Source organism: Erpetoichthys calabaricus, chromosome 11 (assembly GCF_900747795.2).
Source record: "Erpetoichthys calabaricus chromosome 11, fErpCal1.3, whole genome shotgun sequence".
NCBI lineage: Eukaryota > Metazoa > Chordata > Cladistia > Polypteriformes > Polypteridae > Erpetoichthys > Erpetoichthys calabaricus.
The window spans coordinates 157,634,317-157,649,929 of record NC_041404.2 but is presented as its reverse complement, the minus strand read 5'-3'; the positions used below and the strand labels follow the sequence as shown (position 1 = coordinate 157,649,929).

Here is a 15,613-nt window from a genome sequence, read left to right as displayed (position 1 = left end):
TGTGTGAGTCACTGTGAATATCGAGCCCTTACTAGAATCAACATTCAAATTATAACATAACCTAAATTTCCTAATTTCTAGTTTTAGCCTTTAGTAGAGAAAAAAGAAAAGGTTTGTTACAGTTTGAAACTTTCACAAATTTTCATACATTTTGCAATAAAAATGTTATTAAAACTGAACTGTCTTATAAATATGGAAGTGTATTAGGGCCACAGAGAAGAAAAAATATTAGATAAATATTCATCCCCTCAGGTATGTTTGTAGTAGCAGGCTGTTGTATCATGTTAGCCATTATGGATGCAATGAGAAGTGAAGCAAAATGGCACCTTTTATTGGCAAACTGAACAGTTTACAATATGTTTAGATAACCAATAAAAGGTGTCATTTTGCTTTACTTCTCTTTGCATTCCCTCAGAGAAATTCAGATGTTCCAGTATATGTCCACACACATCAGTAAAAATTGTTAAAAAATATTATACAAGGAAGGGGAATAAACATAAATACATACAGTTAGGTCCATAAATATTTGGACAGAGACAACTTTTTTCTAATTTTGGTTCTGTACATTACCACAATGAATTTTAAATGAAACAACTCAGATGCAGTTGAAGTGCAGACTTTCAGCTTTAATTCAGTGGGGTGAACAAAACGATTGCATAAAAATGTGAGGCAACTAAAAGCATTTTTTTAACACAATCCCTTCATTTCAGTTCATTTTTAGTTGCCTCACATTTCTATGCAATCGTTTTGTTCACCCCACTGAATTAAAGCTGAAAGTCTGCACTTCAACTGCATCTGAGTTGTTTCATTTAAAATTCATTGTGGTAATGTACAGAACCAAAATTAGAAAAAAGTTGTCTCTGTCCAAATATTTATGGACCTAACTGTACATAGCAAGAAAGTACAAATGGGTCAGTTGTTACAGTGTTGGAAGGTAGAGTGGTGACCATGTCATGAGTCATTTATATTGACAACAGCTTTCTAAAATCTCCTGGCAGTATGATCTAAAGTTCTGCCACACAGTGAGAGAAGGTGACTGCTACGTTTACTTCTTTGACCCACCAAAGTGGGTTCCATTTTAATGTTGTAGTTTATTTCGTCTTTAAAGACAAAACTTCAACTTTAATTTTGAAATTCTCACTTTAATCACATAGTTTATGTCGTCATTAAAATAGAGCGTTGTAAACTTGGTCTTAAAATCGATGTTGAATTTACTAGAGTTTCTCAAACCCCATTGTAACTAAAGTAGCATGTTTAATGCTTCATACTCTGTGCTCCCCGACCCAGTCGTTATCTAATCACTACATGCTTCTTAAGTGGACCTCCTCTTGTACAGAGAGGAGCCACGGGCAGTGATCATCACACAGAATACTTTAAATTCATGATGTTACAGCTCAGTAAGCATTTAGAGTCCTAAGAATTGAAGTATTTAACATGCTACTTTAGTACAATGGGCTATGAGAAACTGGTAAATTAAACATAGATTTTAAGGGGCAGTTTACAATGTTTTACTTTAATGATGAAATAAACTACAGGATTAAAGTGGAAATTTCGAGATTTAAGTCAAAACGTTGACTTCGATAACTAAATTTTTTCTCTGTTGCTCTAATATGGTTCTGTAAATAAAGTCGAATAGTAGCCATAAGGATATTTTTAATGTTTTTTTTTTTTTAATATAATTCCTATTTCTTCCCATCTGTTACAAATTGCTCAAAACATCTCCTTTTAGTTTTTAAGAGGTGATTTACTACCTAAATTCATAGGCATTAACTGAATAAAAGCCTAATTACCACTGCAATTATGAATGGGTTGCATGTTCAGAAGAACTATGTTCTAATTGGTTGTTCTGTATTTTATACTTAATGCGAAACAATTGGCAGCTCAAACTGATGTGACACTTCTGGCATCAGTGGAGCAATGGCTGTGTTCTATGTGAATTGTTTTATAAGGCGTTTTTAATTTTTCCATTGACACAACAGTACTATGTCACAGTAAAGGCATTCTATGATTGTTAAAACTATTCTTTTGTAAATAAATATTTCTAAAATGGGTACCTGAGAAAAGACTCTTTAAACATTAATGCTGTAATTTCCATCATTTAATACAGAGCCACGAAGTGGCACTGATAGTTTAACAATCAACCTTTCTCATACAAAGGATACCCCATTATTTGGAGAGTTGGCTTCTGAGCCAGAGACAGTGGGCACTGCTCTCTGACAACAGTCGTGATATCAGGATTTTGTATCGTCCTTTAACTCTGGGACTAAAGTTTACATTTTGAGATTGAGGAATGTTGGGGATGTGGTTGGTTTGTATGTTAAATTTTCCTTTATTGCAAGATCATTTTGAAACACCTTTTGGTTGTACTTAATTTGCTACAGTATACATTAACAAGGAATTCTTATTACACTCCTGTATTTTTTTTTCTCTCTGTGCAAAGAAAATAGTCCCAATTTAATAACATAGTTATGTATTTCCATGCCAGTTTACCTTTCAAATTTTGCAATATACAAGTTTAGACCCATTTTATGGTGCATCCTTCATTACAGGAGTACTGATTTTTGGAGAAACAGCTGTTATTAAAGCAGATTAAATTATGTCAACACTGTTTAAACAATACTCAAATTTGACTCTGTTAAATACTCTATTTACAGCTGTTCTACAAATATTGTATTTACTTAAGTCTTCTCAAAAAAAAACCAAACTAAAATGTATACTGCTCATAAAAATGAAGGGAATATGTAATCATGGCAGCCTAACACCAAGTCAGTTAAGCTTCAAGTATATTATTGTGTCCAGTTAGGAAGCACAAGTGATTGTGAATCAACTGCACCTGCTTTGCTGCAAATGAAAGTGACAACAAGGGTACGGGAGAGGCAACAGCAAGACACACCCCAAAAAAGGAATGGATTTACAGGTGGTGGCAACAGATAATTCTTGTCTAGTTTTGCTAGTGTCCTTGTCACTATTGGTACCACGAGGCAGTATCTGCAGCTAATTCAGGTTGCACAGGTAGTCCAGCTCCTCTGTGATGGCATATCCATTAATGCCATTGCAGTGTTTCTCCCAGCACAGTCCCAAGAACATGGAGGACATATCATGAGAAGGGCCATTACGTGAGGAGCCCAGAAGCAGGACTGATATCTGCTCCTTTGTACGAGGAGGAACAGAAGGAGCACTGCCAGAGCCTTACAAAATGACCTCCAGCTGGCTACTAGTGTGAATATTTCTGACCAGACTGTGAGAAACAGACTCCATGAGGGTGGCATAAAGGCCGAATATCCTCTCGTGGGACCTGTGCTCACAGCCCATCAACATGCAGCTCGATGGGCATTTACCAGAGAATACCACAATTGGCTTCTCCACGTTTGGTGCCCCATTCTCTTCACAGATGAGAGCAGGTTCACACTGAGCACATGACAGATGTGAAAGAGTCTGGAGATGCTGTGGTGAACATCATCCAGCATGACCGGTTTGGAGTTAGGTCAGTGATGATCTGGGGAAGCATATCCTTGGAGGGTTGCACAGACCTCCACCTGCTAGGCTAAGATACCCCGATTGCTGTTAGGTACCAGCATGAAATCTTCAGAGCTATTGTCAGACCCTATACTGGTGCAGTGGGTCCTGGGTTCCTATTGGTGCAGGACAGTCAAAGGCATTGACACCACTGATTGGCCCAGACCTGAAACTAACAGAGAACCTCTAGAACATTATGTATCTGTGCATCTGAAGCCGCCAAATAGCACCACAGGCTGTCCAGGAGCTCACTGATGCCCTGATCCTGCTCTTGGAGGGGATTCCCCAGGGCAGCATGTGCATGGCCAGTGGGTAGTGCATTAAGGCACACGGGGCCCATACACATTGTTGAGTCACATTAGGAGTTGCCATGATGCAATTCACACAAGTTGGATCAGCCTATGATTTCAATTGTTGACTTTGATTTTTGGTGTAATGTTGAATCCAGCCCTCAATGGGTTGGTGATTTTGGTCTCCATTAACTGTTGTTACATCATTTTGTTCTTGATGAATTAGAGTTTTACTAGGTATAGAGTTTCCACTTGAATATTTTGTTTGAGATCCGATGTGTAATTTAAGTGTTCAACTTTTTTGAGCAGTGTTTTTTTTTTTTTTTTTTAAAAGACTAAATAACTAATCTTAAATTATGGTCTTCACATTTCTCATTTTAAATTTGTCAATATAAATAAATGGTTTGTAATGTTTTGTTTATGCAAATTTTGCACAGCATCCTTATAAAGATAACCAGATGTTTTGTTACTGACTTCCCTATATATAATTACCGAATTAAGCTAAAGCAGTTCAGCCAACAAAAGGAGTCCATTTCAGTGTTAACTTGCTACCCACCAACAATGAGACTCATTTGTGTAAAAGCACACAGACTCAAAGCCCGACTTTTTATTCAGTTTGTTGGTCACATATTTCTTTGCTTCCACAACATGAAGACTAAACAATGGACAATAGTGCTTTACTTCTGAAGGACAAATAAGCCAGCTTGAAAAAGCAGAGTAGCACTTAATTGGAGAAGATGGTCAGTTTCTTCTAGTGGTATTTCCTCCAGCGATCATGTTCTGTTAGAATAAGAGAGAAGAAAAATGTAAATAAAAAGTAGTTAAATATAAAACAGTAAAATTACATGATTTACTCTACATTTAAAAAAATACCAAAGAATGAAGTAAACTGCACAAAAACCAAAATGTACACTTGTGTAACATAACAGATTGTACACTACACTATCTTACAAAACGAATTGTTTTAGATAATGCACGCCTTTTTTAAAAATTTAAATCACCTAATAACATGCAGTTACTGGGATTTCCAAAATACCTAGAAGACTCGAATAATTAATTTTGGTCCCAAACAAGCTATTAAAAGATGGCCTTGTCATTTTTCAAGAATATTTTTCCATTCAGCATCACACGTTATTTCTCTAGGCACTCGTTACATAAACTGAAGCTTAATTTGGTACTTTTATATAAGTGCAATGGGGGGTAATAGGACAGAAATTCTCAGGTGTCATAATAATGTGAATACAATACAAATCCAAATTATTTTTGCTTCACAACAAATATGCCCGAGTAAATAATTAACAATTACAGCAAAAAAAAAAAAAGGTGTCTTACACTACACAATGCCACAGAACTGCACTTTAACAAGCCAAAGGCAAATTGTATCAATCAACCCTGTAAGGTGGCACCAGTAGGTTCTGCTCTATTAAAGGAATTCCTACAGGGCTCCACCAGCACCAAATGCTTTCCCTGGCTGTACTTTTGGATGAAACTCAACTGCAGGTATTGTGATACTGAAAAGACTGCTGTTAGGTTAAGGCTACCTAATGTCCCGACACCCACATCTTTAGGATGCAGAAGAAAAACCCATGCAAATATGAAAAAAATCATTTTAGCATTGTGTGCAATCTGCTGGTAAACCAAAGGGAGTCTGTAAGACGCATAAATCCGTAATTTCAGTTTTTCGCTTCTCATTCAATTGGAAGCTAAATCTGTCAGCCATTCCAATAATATAAATTATGGCTTTACCAGTTTGGCAAAGTGAACAAAAGCAGGGTGTGTATATATTACTGCTACCATTATAAATGATGTAGTTTAGCTCTAACTGATACCAAACTAGTTTTGTTATTAATTACATGAAATCGAGTAGTGATGGGCTATTTTGGGTAATTTTTTATTTAGATAGTTCATTGAGTACATTGTAAATAAGAAAAATTTGGGGCACATTTAATTTTTACTGAATTTTTATAAACCTATATTTACTTTGCCAAATCTTTTTAAAAGGAGTACAGGTTTACACACAACTAATTTCACCTTGCCACCATATTATTAAAATGACAGGTTTTCCCATGAAGTTTACTTCATGCTGGAATGAATCTCAGCTTCTTCACATGCACAGAATCATGATATACAGGCTAATAGGCAAAAGAGCTATGGGATCATAATGCAGAAAAAAGTGTTACATATACTTATAAATATTTAAGCTTGTAATTGCAATTTCTGTGATGCCTGTGACTTGAACACTCAATGATCTCCAAGCTCAGTGACAAGAACATGCAAAGCTAAAAGCTGAAGATTTCAACCAGCAGGTCTAATTCTAAGCAGCTAACCCTTTTTGACCATTTACCATATCTACATTTTATTTCATTCAGCTAAGCAACAAATTTCAGTTCTCATGGATGTATCATGACATCACCAAAGAGCTTCAGGAGTTAAAAATGCATCACTGCAGAGCTTAAGTTATAAGTTCAACCAGCTACATGCCTGCTATTTCTAGCGCTGCATCCAGCAGAGTTGGTTTTAAGTCGAATTTTATTTTCCTCTGCTTAAGCAGAAGTTTGTAACATTTTTTCACGAAGTGTATTGCTTTAATTCCAGTGTATGCTTTTCACTATGATAAACAAACATCGTGAGACAAACCTCCGTACAGAATTTTTCACTGCCAATACACAAATACCTTGCCGTGAATTAAGCTTTCATGCCATTAAATTTACATTTCTACATGACAGCACTAAAGGGCTGCCCTTAGAGTTTTACAACAAAATCGGGCAGGACTGTGTCGCTTTAGGGCAATCTTTTAAAAGTATCAACCCTTTTAAATGTTCCTTTAAGGTCTGCCATACACTCGTAAAGTGGAAGCTACAGTGTCTGAATACTCCCCCCCCCCACCCCAAGTCAAACAAATATTTGAGTTATCTGCTTGACTATATGTTTCATCCATATTACCTACACAAAATAATTACATATTCTACGTAATTAAATGCGGAATTAAGAGCTAATTGGGTGATGTGCTTAAACAGGATAGTTTTTTTTATGGCAGAAATAAGACAATAATTGTTTTGTAATGTGGAATTTATTTGGCGGGACCTCAACAGACATCCCCTGGTTTGTCAAGTTTGAAAATCCTGTTCTGCTCAAGTTTCCAATCCTTGTTCAGACAGAAAACTATTGTTGCAAATGTTTTCGAAGAAAATATCCATGTATAAATGTACTGCTTATTTAATCAGCTTGCTCATTCACAGCCATGCATTACATTGCATATTGTGCAGGATTAACTTTTATACCTAACAGAGAAGCAAGTGCACAACTTGATACCTTTAGGTGTTTCATCGATTTTTTGCTATAAAAATTACCCCTTTATTGTGTTGATTTCTAAGTACTAAGCATGACAAAACTGCAAATTTTCCTAAAATCAAGCTGCATGTTTGGTTTATTTTGTTTGTGTGATCTTCATCAGATGGCTACTTTAAACAAATATATTTCTAACAAAAAATAGTGTAAAACAGTAACCCATTCCTGTAAACACACCCAATATTTAGCTAAATTCTTTAACTATAAACAGCTCTCATTCATCCAAAAATTAAAAGCTAGATGCACACAAAGTTAAGTTTCTACAATTGTGCTCCGACACAGCTCTCTCTCTCTATTATATCAGTATCATACACACATACATGCATCCAATACTTATCAAAGCTGCCAGTGTGGTACCTTAAGTATCATTAGCAAATGAAAACAAAAACTTACTGATGTGATCATATTCCCAAATATAGCTCAAAATTACATAACCAGCAAGTAGCATTGAAATTCCACCAATGCCCCCTTTCTTGACGTTGATGTATTTGTTGTAGTACCGGTCATGCCCTTTAGGGGGGGAAAAAATAAAATAAGTTTAGTGAATCTGCACTGTTTTGTTAGCCACATTAAATTATTCTCCTCTGATTAATTCAGCCAAATGACTAGATAGGAAAAAAATGTTAGTCCTGCACAATTTCAACTGATAACTTGCCAGTTTGTAACATTGGTGAATATTCAATGACCAAACTTTAGATAAATACATGGTCATCATCTATTAAATTCTCCAGGAAAGACCATTTAAGCTGTAGGTGTTTACTGCTACCACGAGTCAGAAGCAAAACTACTCTATAAACTCACAAAAACCATCACCGATTGTTTATAGGGTTTATCTCTTAATAGGGCTGTGCCATTAGGGTGTTTATCACAATCTTGGCAAGTCAGAGGCAAAGCTGTGTAGTCCGACATACACAGGGACTCAGTTTAACCAATCTTTAAATTGCTCCGACATTATTATTAAGATACTGAATGTCTCCTGTATATGTGACAGATGACAACCATTGAGCACTCACCTGGAAGTACAATGCATATAAATACATCTATGAAGAATAAGGAACACTGGTGTCTCATGAAAAAACAAAAAGGGATATGGCGGTGCACATATTGGAAAGTGTTCATACTGCATTAGCTTTGTTGAATAGCATGTTACTAGTGTCCAGAAAAAGGGGTGAGCTTGCCATATTTTGGAAATGTGAAACGTGTTGGAAAGTTATCCTGGAGTCATTTAATTTGTCATCAGCTGCAATACTTAGTCGTATAAATATCTGACATCCTCAGGCAACAAGATCAGTAACTACAGTTATTCTGTTTGACGTCCCCTCTGACTGGAAGTCATATAAAGTTCCCTGGGCTTTGTTTGAGTAAATATGAAAACAAAAAACTGACAGTAGATGGTTAAAACAGTGTTGCCATGGATGAAGTTGGATAAGGTACCATTGTGGTTGATTTTTTTCTCCCATAACTGTTAAATTGCACAAGTCAAAGAAAGCCCCTTGGAACAATTTACATCAACATTTGATAAATGATAAAGTTAAAAGTTTTAGGATGGCTGCTTAATACAAAGGTTAAAAAAAATTATTTGCAGAAATTCAACCCTCTCCATCATTCATTGGCCAAGAGTCTTATCTTCAGTTCAGAAAACCAATCCCATGTGAGTGTATGCCTGTTTATGATGTGAGCTGATTTTTAGTTGTGTCTATTTCAGAATACTTTAGCAAAAAAATGCACGTGTTTTGAACATTTTGAGCATACGACATGATAGCCAAGATATGGATTACACAGCATGAGTAACAAGTTTTTTTTTTTTTTACATTGTTTGCCAATGTATGGCACTGATCACTACTGGCTTGTATCAAACTTTTTTTTTTTTTTTTTTAAATCTCCATTCTGGATAACAGGAGATGAAAATTTTTTTTTGACCATCATTACAAACTAAATAACATTTGTATAAAAAAAATAATTTTGGGATAGTGTTCCTTTAAAACATTCTTGGTTAGAAATACAAGTAAATATTTTCAAGGAATATAAAATTCTTTAAAATATTCTAAACACAACTGCAACATATATTCAGAAAACAATGTACAACAACAGCTTTAAAAGACCATATTCCTTTTAGAAAAAAAGGAATTTGATTGTGCCACCTTTATTAACAACCCAAGATCAACAGTATGGCTTACCTCTGCGCATTGCTGAAAGGATCCCATTAGGAGTGAAGTCACAAGATGTCATCCATGTAGGGAGCTCAGCCAGCTTTACATCTAACAACCTCTTCTGAGCAATGGTAACTGAAAACCAAACTTTAATATTTACTCTTAAATTCCAGAGAAAGTACAGTGTATTAAAATGCAAGAGATACTTTGGAATTCTGATGGGAAAATAAAAATTTACACAAATATGTAAAAACGGCTTTAAAAATACATTATTTTTGTAATAAACTTTGAGTTAGAATTTAAAGATATATTGGCGGTGTCTTTAAAAATGTACTAATCTTTAGTCATTTATCGTAATTTATCCATCTGAACTAAATATACAGCATATGTACAAAAAACGGAGTTATCCTTCTTACTTTATTAACCACGTTAACACACTTTCCGCGCACCTCTTCTGGCAAGGGTAGTTGAGATAACGGGCTGGACGGGTCTGACCCAGTTTTTAATGGGAAATTAAAAGAGCAGTTGACGCATTCAGTCTTTCTCTCAAACTGGATATTAGCAGCAGCTCTGCACCAACTTTCCCTCGTTACATACTATATGCTCTGTGTGTACGATGAGGAACTTGCCGACTGCTCCGTTATTATGGTTACGACTACAATTTAGCACTGTAAGTCAGTACGGAAACAACGACTGACTAATAAATCAAGACAACATTCGTTTAACGTAAGCAGCCTTAATTTGCTGCAATGTTCAAACACAGACACACAACTGTTACTATGTAGGGAGGGCTCCTTACTTTTCACTAAAAATTCACCTCGACGAATGGCCGCTAAGACCTTGACAGAAGGACAAAATTAAAACAACAGAATCATACTTAATAATTACAGAGCGAGACTGTTTTAAATGGCGTACACTAACATTATGCAAAAATGCACAACACACTTTATCTCACGTCAAACCTTAATTAAGCATCTTTATCCATTATAATCCCCAAAGAAACTCACCCGGTTTGTCCGCCATTTTGCAGCAGAGGGTAACTGGTGTGGAGGATTCTGGGTGTATAGAGGACGCCTAATTGCATCATGGGAATAAGGTCGGCGTTGTTCTACTACTCAGCCATTAGACTGAGGTCAATAGGACCCACATCCGAGAATAGAAACATTCACGTTCATTCATAGTATAGTGCGTGTAACGGTTTGCTAGAGTGCGCGTTTGGTGTGGGCTCTTACTGTGCAAAGAAACGGAATTATGTTTGTGTGTAAGTAATTTAGCTTACCTAAGGTAGATATTGATACTGTAATACAGGACGCCGAGAGAGGAGGTGCAATATCATTTTTTTTTTCTTCTATAGTTTTCTACGAATAATTTTCTCGAAACCTAGAGAAAAACGAAGCTTTGTTTTCTTTGAAAACTTTATTTTCTTAAGATAACGAAATTTATCGGAGCTGCCCAACAATGTGCCAGCGTTAGCCGAAGCAGTTTGAGAAAAAGCAACACAAAGTAGATATGCAGCAAATCATCGGGACACGATGAAACCGCTAGTAGAAATACCTGACGAAAGTAGGTTTACAATTGTGTACATATCACTTGTGTTTTCAGCATTTGCCATCATTATCAGTTAGTTGATGTCATGTGTTAGCAAGTGCGCCAACGGCAAAGGTTAAATTACGTTTTCTCAAGAAAACTATTATTTCGACAAAAACAAAAAACGCTGATCAAGCTAGAATTAGTTGGCAGAAAGCTTGGTTAATTTCTAAGAATCATCCTTTGTTTCCAAAGACTTGAAATCCAATATAAAAATCCTTAATAAGGTTTACTTGGTTTATTTCTTTTTGTATTTACAAGTAAAATATTTTCAGGTATTTGATATTAATTGCACATTTTGTAATTCACATTCAGAACGGCCACAACACCTTTTTGAATGCCTTGTCCCTAGAATCTTATTGAAAGAATGGATCACATATAAAGTGGGTTATTTAATTCCTTTGAATTAAATGATTATTTTCTTTTATTTTCCAATCTGTTAAAGATACATAAAGTATTCAGACCCATAATTAAGTATATTATAGAAGCCCCTTTGGTATGAATACAGCTTTGAATCATCTTGAGTGAGTCTCTTTAAGCTTTGCACACCTGGATCTGGACAGTTTTTCTCATTCTTCCTGGTAACCAAGCTCCATTACATTGGATGGAATATATGTATACTGTACATATATATGTAAATTGCTTTCTTCAGGTCTCTCCACAGATGTTCAATGATGTCTGGGATTTAGCTGGGCCACCTAAGCACAGAGACAACTCCAGCATTGTATTGGCTGTATGTTTTGGATCACTGTAATGCTGAAAAGTGAACTGTGACTCCCAATATGAGGTGTCATGAACTCTAAATCAAGTTTTCTTCAAGGGCCTCTCTGCATTTAGTTGCACATCCTTCCCTCAGTTCTGGTCAGTCTCTCTGTTACTGTTTGGTAGGCAAAACCATAGCATGATATTGCCACAATCATGCCTCACCCTAAGGATGATTTTAGGCAAGTGATAAGCAGTGCCTGGTCTTAACCGGAACATAGTGTTTAAGTTCTGTGGCAATAGTTAAATTTTTGTCTGATCAGACCACAGAATCTTTTTCATCATACTCTCAGAGGTCCTTTTAAATGCCATTTGCCAAACTCCTAGCAGAAAGTCATACAGTATGTGCCTGACTCTTGGAGTGCTGCTGAGATGGTTGTCCTTCTGACAGGTTCTCCCATCTCCACAGAGGACCTTCTGAAGCTCTTTTAGATTGACCGTTAGTTTCTTGGCCACCTCCCTGTCCAATGTTCTTCTTGCTTGTGTACTCAGTGTGACCAAATGGCCAGCTCTAGGAAGACTTGTGGTGGTTCCAAACCTCTTCTGTTTCACAATTATTATGGCCATTGTGCTACTGAGAAAACTCAAAGCTTTTAAAATGGTTTTATACTCTTGCCCTGCTCTGTGCCTCATTACCATTTTATCACAGAGGTCTACAGAGAGTTCCTTGGACCTCATGCATTGGTTTTTCACCTGACATGGAGTGTAAAATGTGGGACCTTACATACACATTTATGTGCCTTTCTATACAAATTCAGTTTGCCACAGTGGACTCCAATCAAGTTCTAGACCCACCTAAATGAAAGCAAACAAGTTGCACCTGACCTCGGTTTGGAGTGCCACCACCACATGCTAAATATGAATAATTTACAGTTTCTAAATTAAGTGTCCAATAGCCCATTATATCAATACAGCATATCTTCAATATTTTGCATGTCCATCCATTCACTATCCACTTGAACAGATTTTATCAAGAAATGACATTGCAGGTTGGCTTTAAGAAACACGAGAAGATTTTCTAAAATTATGATGTTCATCATTGTGAAGAAGGACGGAGGAGAAGGAGTACAGTGGTGGGAAATTAATAAATGAATTAATCATTTGTGAAGTAACATGTTCACAGTGTTTTTTGCTTATTTTTTATGTAAACTAGGGGGCTCAGCCCCCTGCTCGCTTCACTCGCCAACCCCCATGCGGGCCCTATGCGCTCGTCATTTCCTAGATCTGCCACTTGCGACGAATCGTGCTGTGCTTTTGAATAAACATGAATATCAACTCTGTCTTTGATATCTCTGTCTTTTGAAACTATTATTGCTGACAATTTGTCACACGTTGGTTTATTATATATGCAAGCATGATCTTCAGATTCAGATAGAAATCCAAGAAAACTTCTTTGTCCGTGTTTTTTAGATAAATTTCGTGTAAAGTGCGATACTTTTGAACGTATGGATTTGTATCCATTATTGGCTGTAGAATTTCTAATACGTCCGATCGTTTAACTCTTTCGATTTTATGTTGCATTGCTTCTCTGTGATCATAAATATAAACCTGGACCGAATTGTGGTTTCCTTTGAAAATTAAACTTGTAGTAGGCTCTGTCATATCACCTAGGTCCACATATTCAATCTCTTTTCACTGTTCCATTATTTCACCGAGTAATAATTTCTGTTTGTTAGAGGTAATACGATCTTTACTATCAGTTTTTTGAGACTTTCGAATTTTAGTACTTTCATTACCTCTAACCTGCACTGCATGTGTATCGTGCCAACGTTTTTGAGCCTCTTTATGACGTTCTACTTTGTCTTCTACTCTTTTGTCTTTTTTTTTCTATTGTTATCTTTTATTTCCGCCCCTGCTTCAACCTGTTAGGTTTTCAATTCATCTCTTGGCACAAAGTCTTGTCTCGCGGGACGTGAAATTATCTCTCTAAAAAAGTCTCGTCTTGTCCCAAGATTTTTTTTATATAATAGAGAGATAAGACATTAATTCCACAAAGTTCAGTGCTTCATACCAATCTACCAAATTTTTTTAGCTATATTGAAGATATTATGGTGGACAGTATAGATTCTTTTATGATATTTTACTGGATTGTGTGGTTCCACATAACACCACAGCTTGAGAAAGAACTTTTTAACTCTGCAAAGGGATCTTAGCATATGAAGTTGGTCTTTGGGCTTTGAAAAAGTTCCTAATATGCAGACAAAACAGAAATCTTTAAAATGTAGTAGGCAGGATACTGAGAGATCAAGAAAACCTGAATGCAGGCTGTATTATTGTATGTAGCAGGAGTCTTTTAAAATCAGGAAGCCACTGGCATTTCACAAATCTGTTATCATCTGTTCATAGTAATTTATGGAACCTGTTATAGGTCAAAATAAATACAAATTTGTTTTATCAATGGTTCTTTTGGGAACCAAAAATCCTGTCATTATTCTCTGACAGACTTCCCTCTCCCTGGCCACCCTGCGGAGGAAACTCATTTCAGTCGCTTGTTTTTGTTACTCATTTTTTGTAAGGAATGCTTACAGTAATTCATTGACACCTAATTTATTTGCAATGGCAGAAGGATTTACACCTGTACAGGCAGGTGTGGTGTCGAGATTGCCACTGGAAATGTGCTTGTTCGGCTGACACATGGCACACTTGGGAAATCTGCCTCTGGAAAAGGGAGGTCCTCGAACAAGGCAAAGACCACAGCCATGGCTTTAGAGCACCATTCTGTTGTGTCATGAACTCATAGCAGTGCATTTTTATGACAGGAGAAACCCATCTCATGGAGAAACGTCTACATAGATTATCATTAGACAACATCAGCCAACACTCTTAAAAATGAAAGGTGCCACAGCGGTTCCTGATTGTGATGCCATATTGGGAACCATTTCTGGTTCCTAAAAGACCCATCCACATGAAAGATTGAGAAAGGTTTTCAAGAAGCTCATTATAGTCTTAATTACAGCATCCTTCTCCAGCTACGCAGAACCACTCCAGTTCACCCCACCCCAACAGATCAATGGAGGACTCCATCTCCCATGTCCTCCCATGATATGAAGCAGGGGGAACTCTGTGAGATTGCTGTTCAATGATTACAGTTCAGCTTTCAATGCAATTGTCCCCCCATAGACTGTTCACCAAGATGAGAGACCTGGGACTGAACAGCTGTCTGTGTGCCTGGATTTTCAACTTTCCTCACAGGGAGACCACAGGTGGTCAGAGTTGGTAGTGTGCCTCCAGCATCATCACACTTAATACAGGAGCTCCACAAGGCCTTTGTACTCAGGCCCTCTTGTCTATGCCCTCTATACACACGACTGCATGGCCACCACACGCCTCCTGCTTCATTGTCAAATCTGACGATGATACACTGGTGCTGGACTTCATCCTCCAACAATTTGATGAGACAACATGCACTGGAGGAAGTGGAGATCTGGCATTGTGAGGTCAGAAGAACTGCCTCCAACTGAATGTCAGCAAAACCACAGGAGCTGGTGGTGGGCTTTGGTAAGAGACAGCAGCGATCCTGCTACACCCTCGACCATATTGGATCACAGTGGAGAGGGTGAGCAGCTTCAGATATCTGGGCATTCACATCACACGAGGATTTTCGACGTGATGATCATATTCAAGCCCAGTCCAAAAAGGTGATGCAGCTTCTTTACCATCATAGACAGTGGAGGACGTTTTGGGTCTCTCCAGTGATCGTAAGGACTTTCTTATTCTGGTGCTGTAGAAGATGTCTTGACTCAGAACATAACCTCCTGATTTGGAGGAAACAGCTGTATATGGGACATTAAGGAACTACAGAGAGTGATTCGGCGTGGTGGAACACTGCACCAGATCTGATCTTACAATCTCTACAGGATATTTATACCAGGAGATGTAGGGCCAGAGAATCTAGAATCATCAGAGACTCCTCTCACCCCAGTATCTATCTGTTCGACCTGCCTGAAATCAGGCAAACCC

At 37.2% G+C, this 15,613-nt stretch overlaps 1 protein-coding gene across 1 annotated transcript; it reads right to left on the bottom strand.

Moving 5' to 3' along the window:
• Positions 1–4,377: 4,377 nt before the first annotated feature.
• On the bottom strand, positions 4,378–10,441 carry atp5mf (ATP synthase membrane subunit f). Its single transcript, XM_028814411.2, has 4 exons — positions 10,312–10,441; positions 9,332–9,439; positions 7,548–7,664; positions 4,378–4,586 (listed from the first exon to the last, which is right to left on the bottom strand). The coding sequence occupies exons 1-4, from the start codon at positions 10,325–10,327 to the stop codon at positions 4,558–4,560; spliced, it is 270 nt and encodes an 89-aa protein (XP_028670244.1). The 5' UTR covers positions 10,328–10,441; the 3' UTR covers positions 4,378–4,557.
• Positions 10,442–15,613: the final 5,172 nt, after the last annotated feature.

Coding starts and splice junctions, on each gene's coding strand:
- atp5mf (XM_028814411.2), bottom strand. Junction 7,665..9,331: donor CCTTTCAGCAATGCGCAGAG/GTAAGCCATACT, acceptor CCCCCCCTAAAG/GGCATGACCGGTACTACAAC. Junction 4,587..7,547: donor TTGGGAATATGATCACATCA/GTAAGTTTTTGT, acceptor TTATTCTAACAG/AACATGATCGCTGGAGGAAA.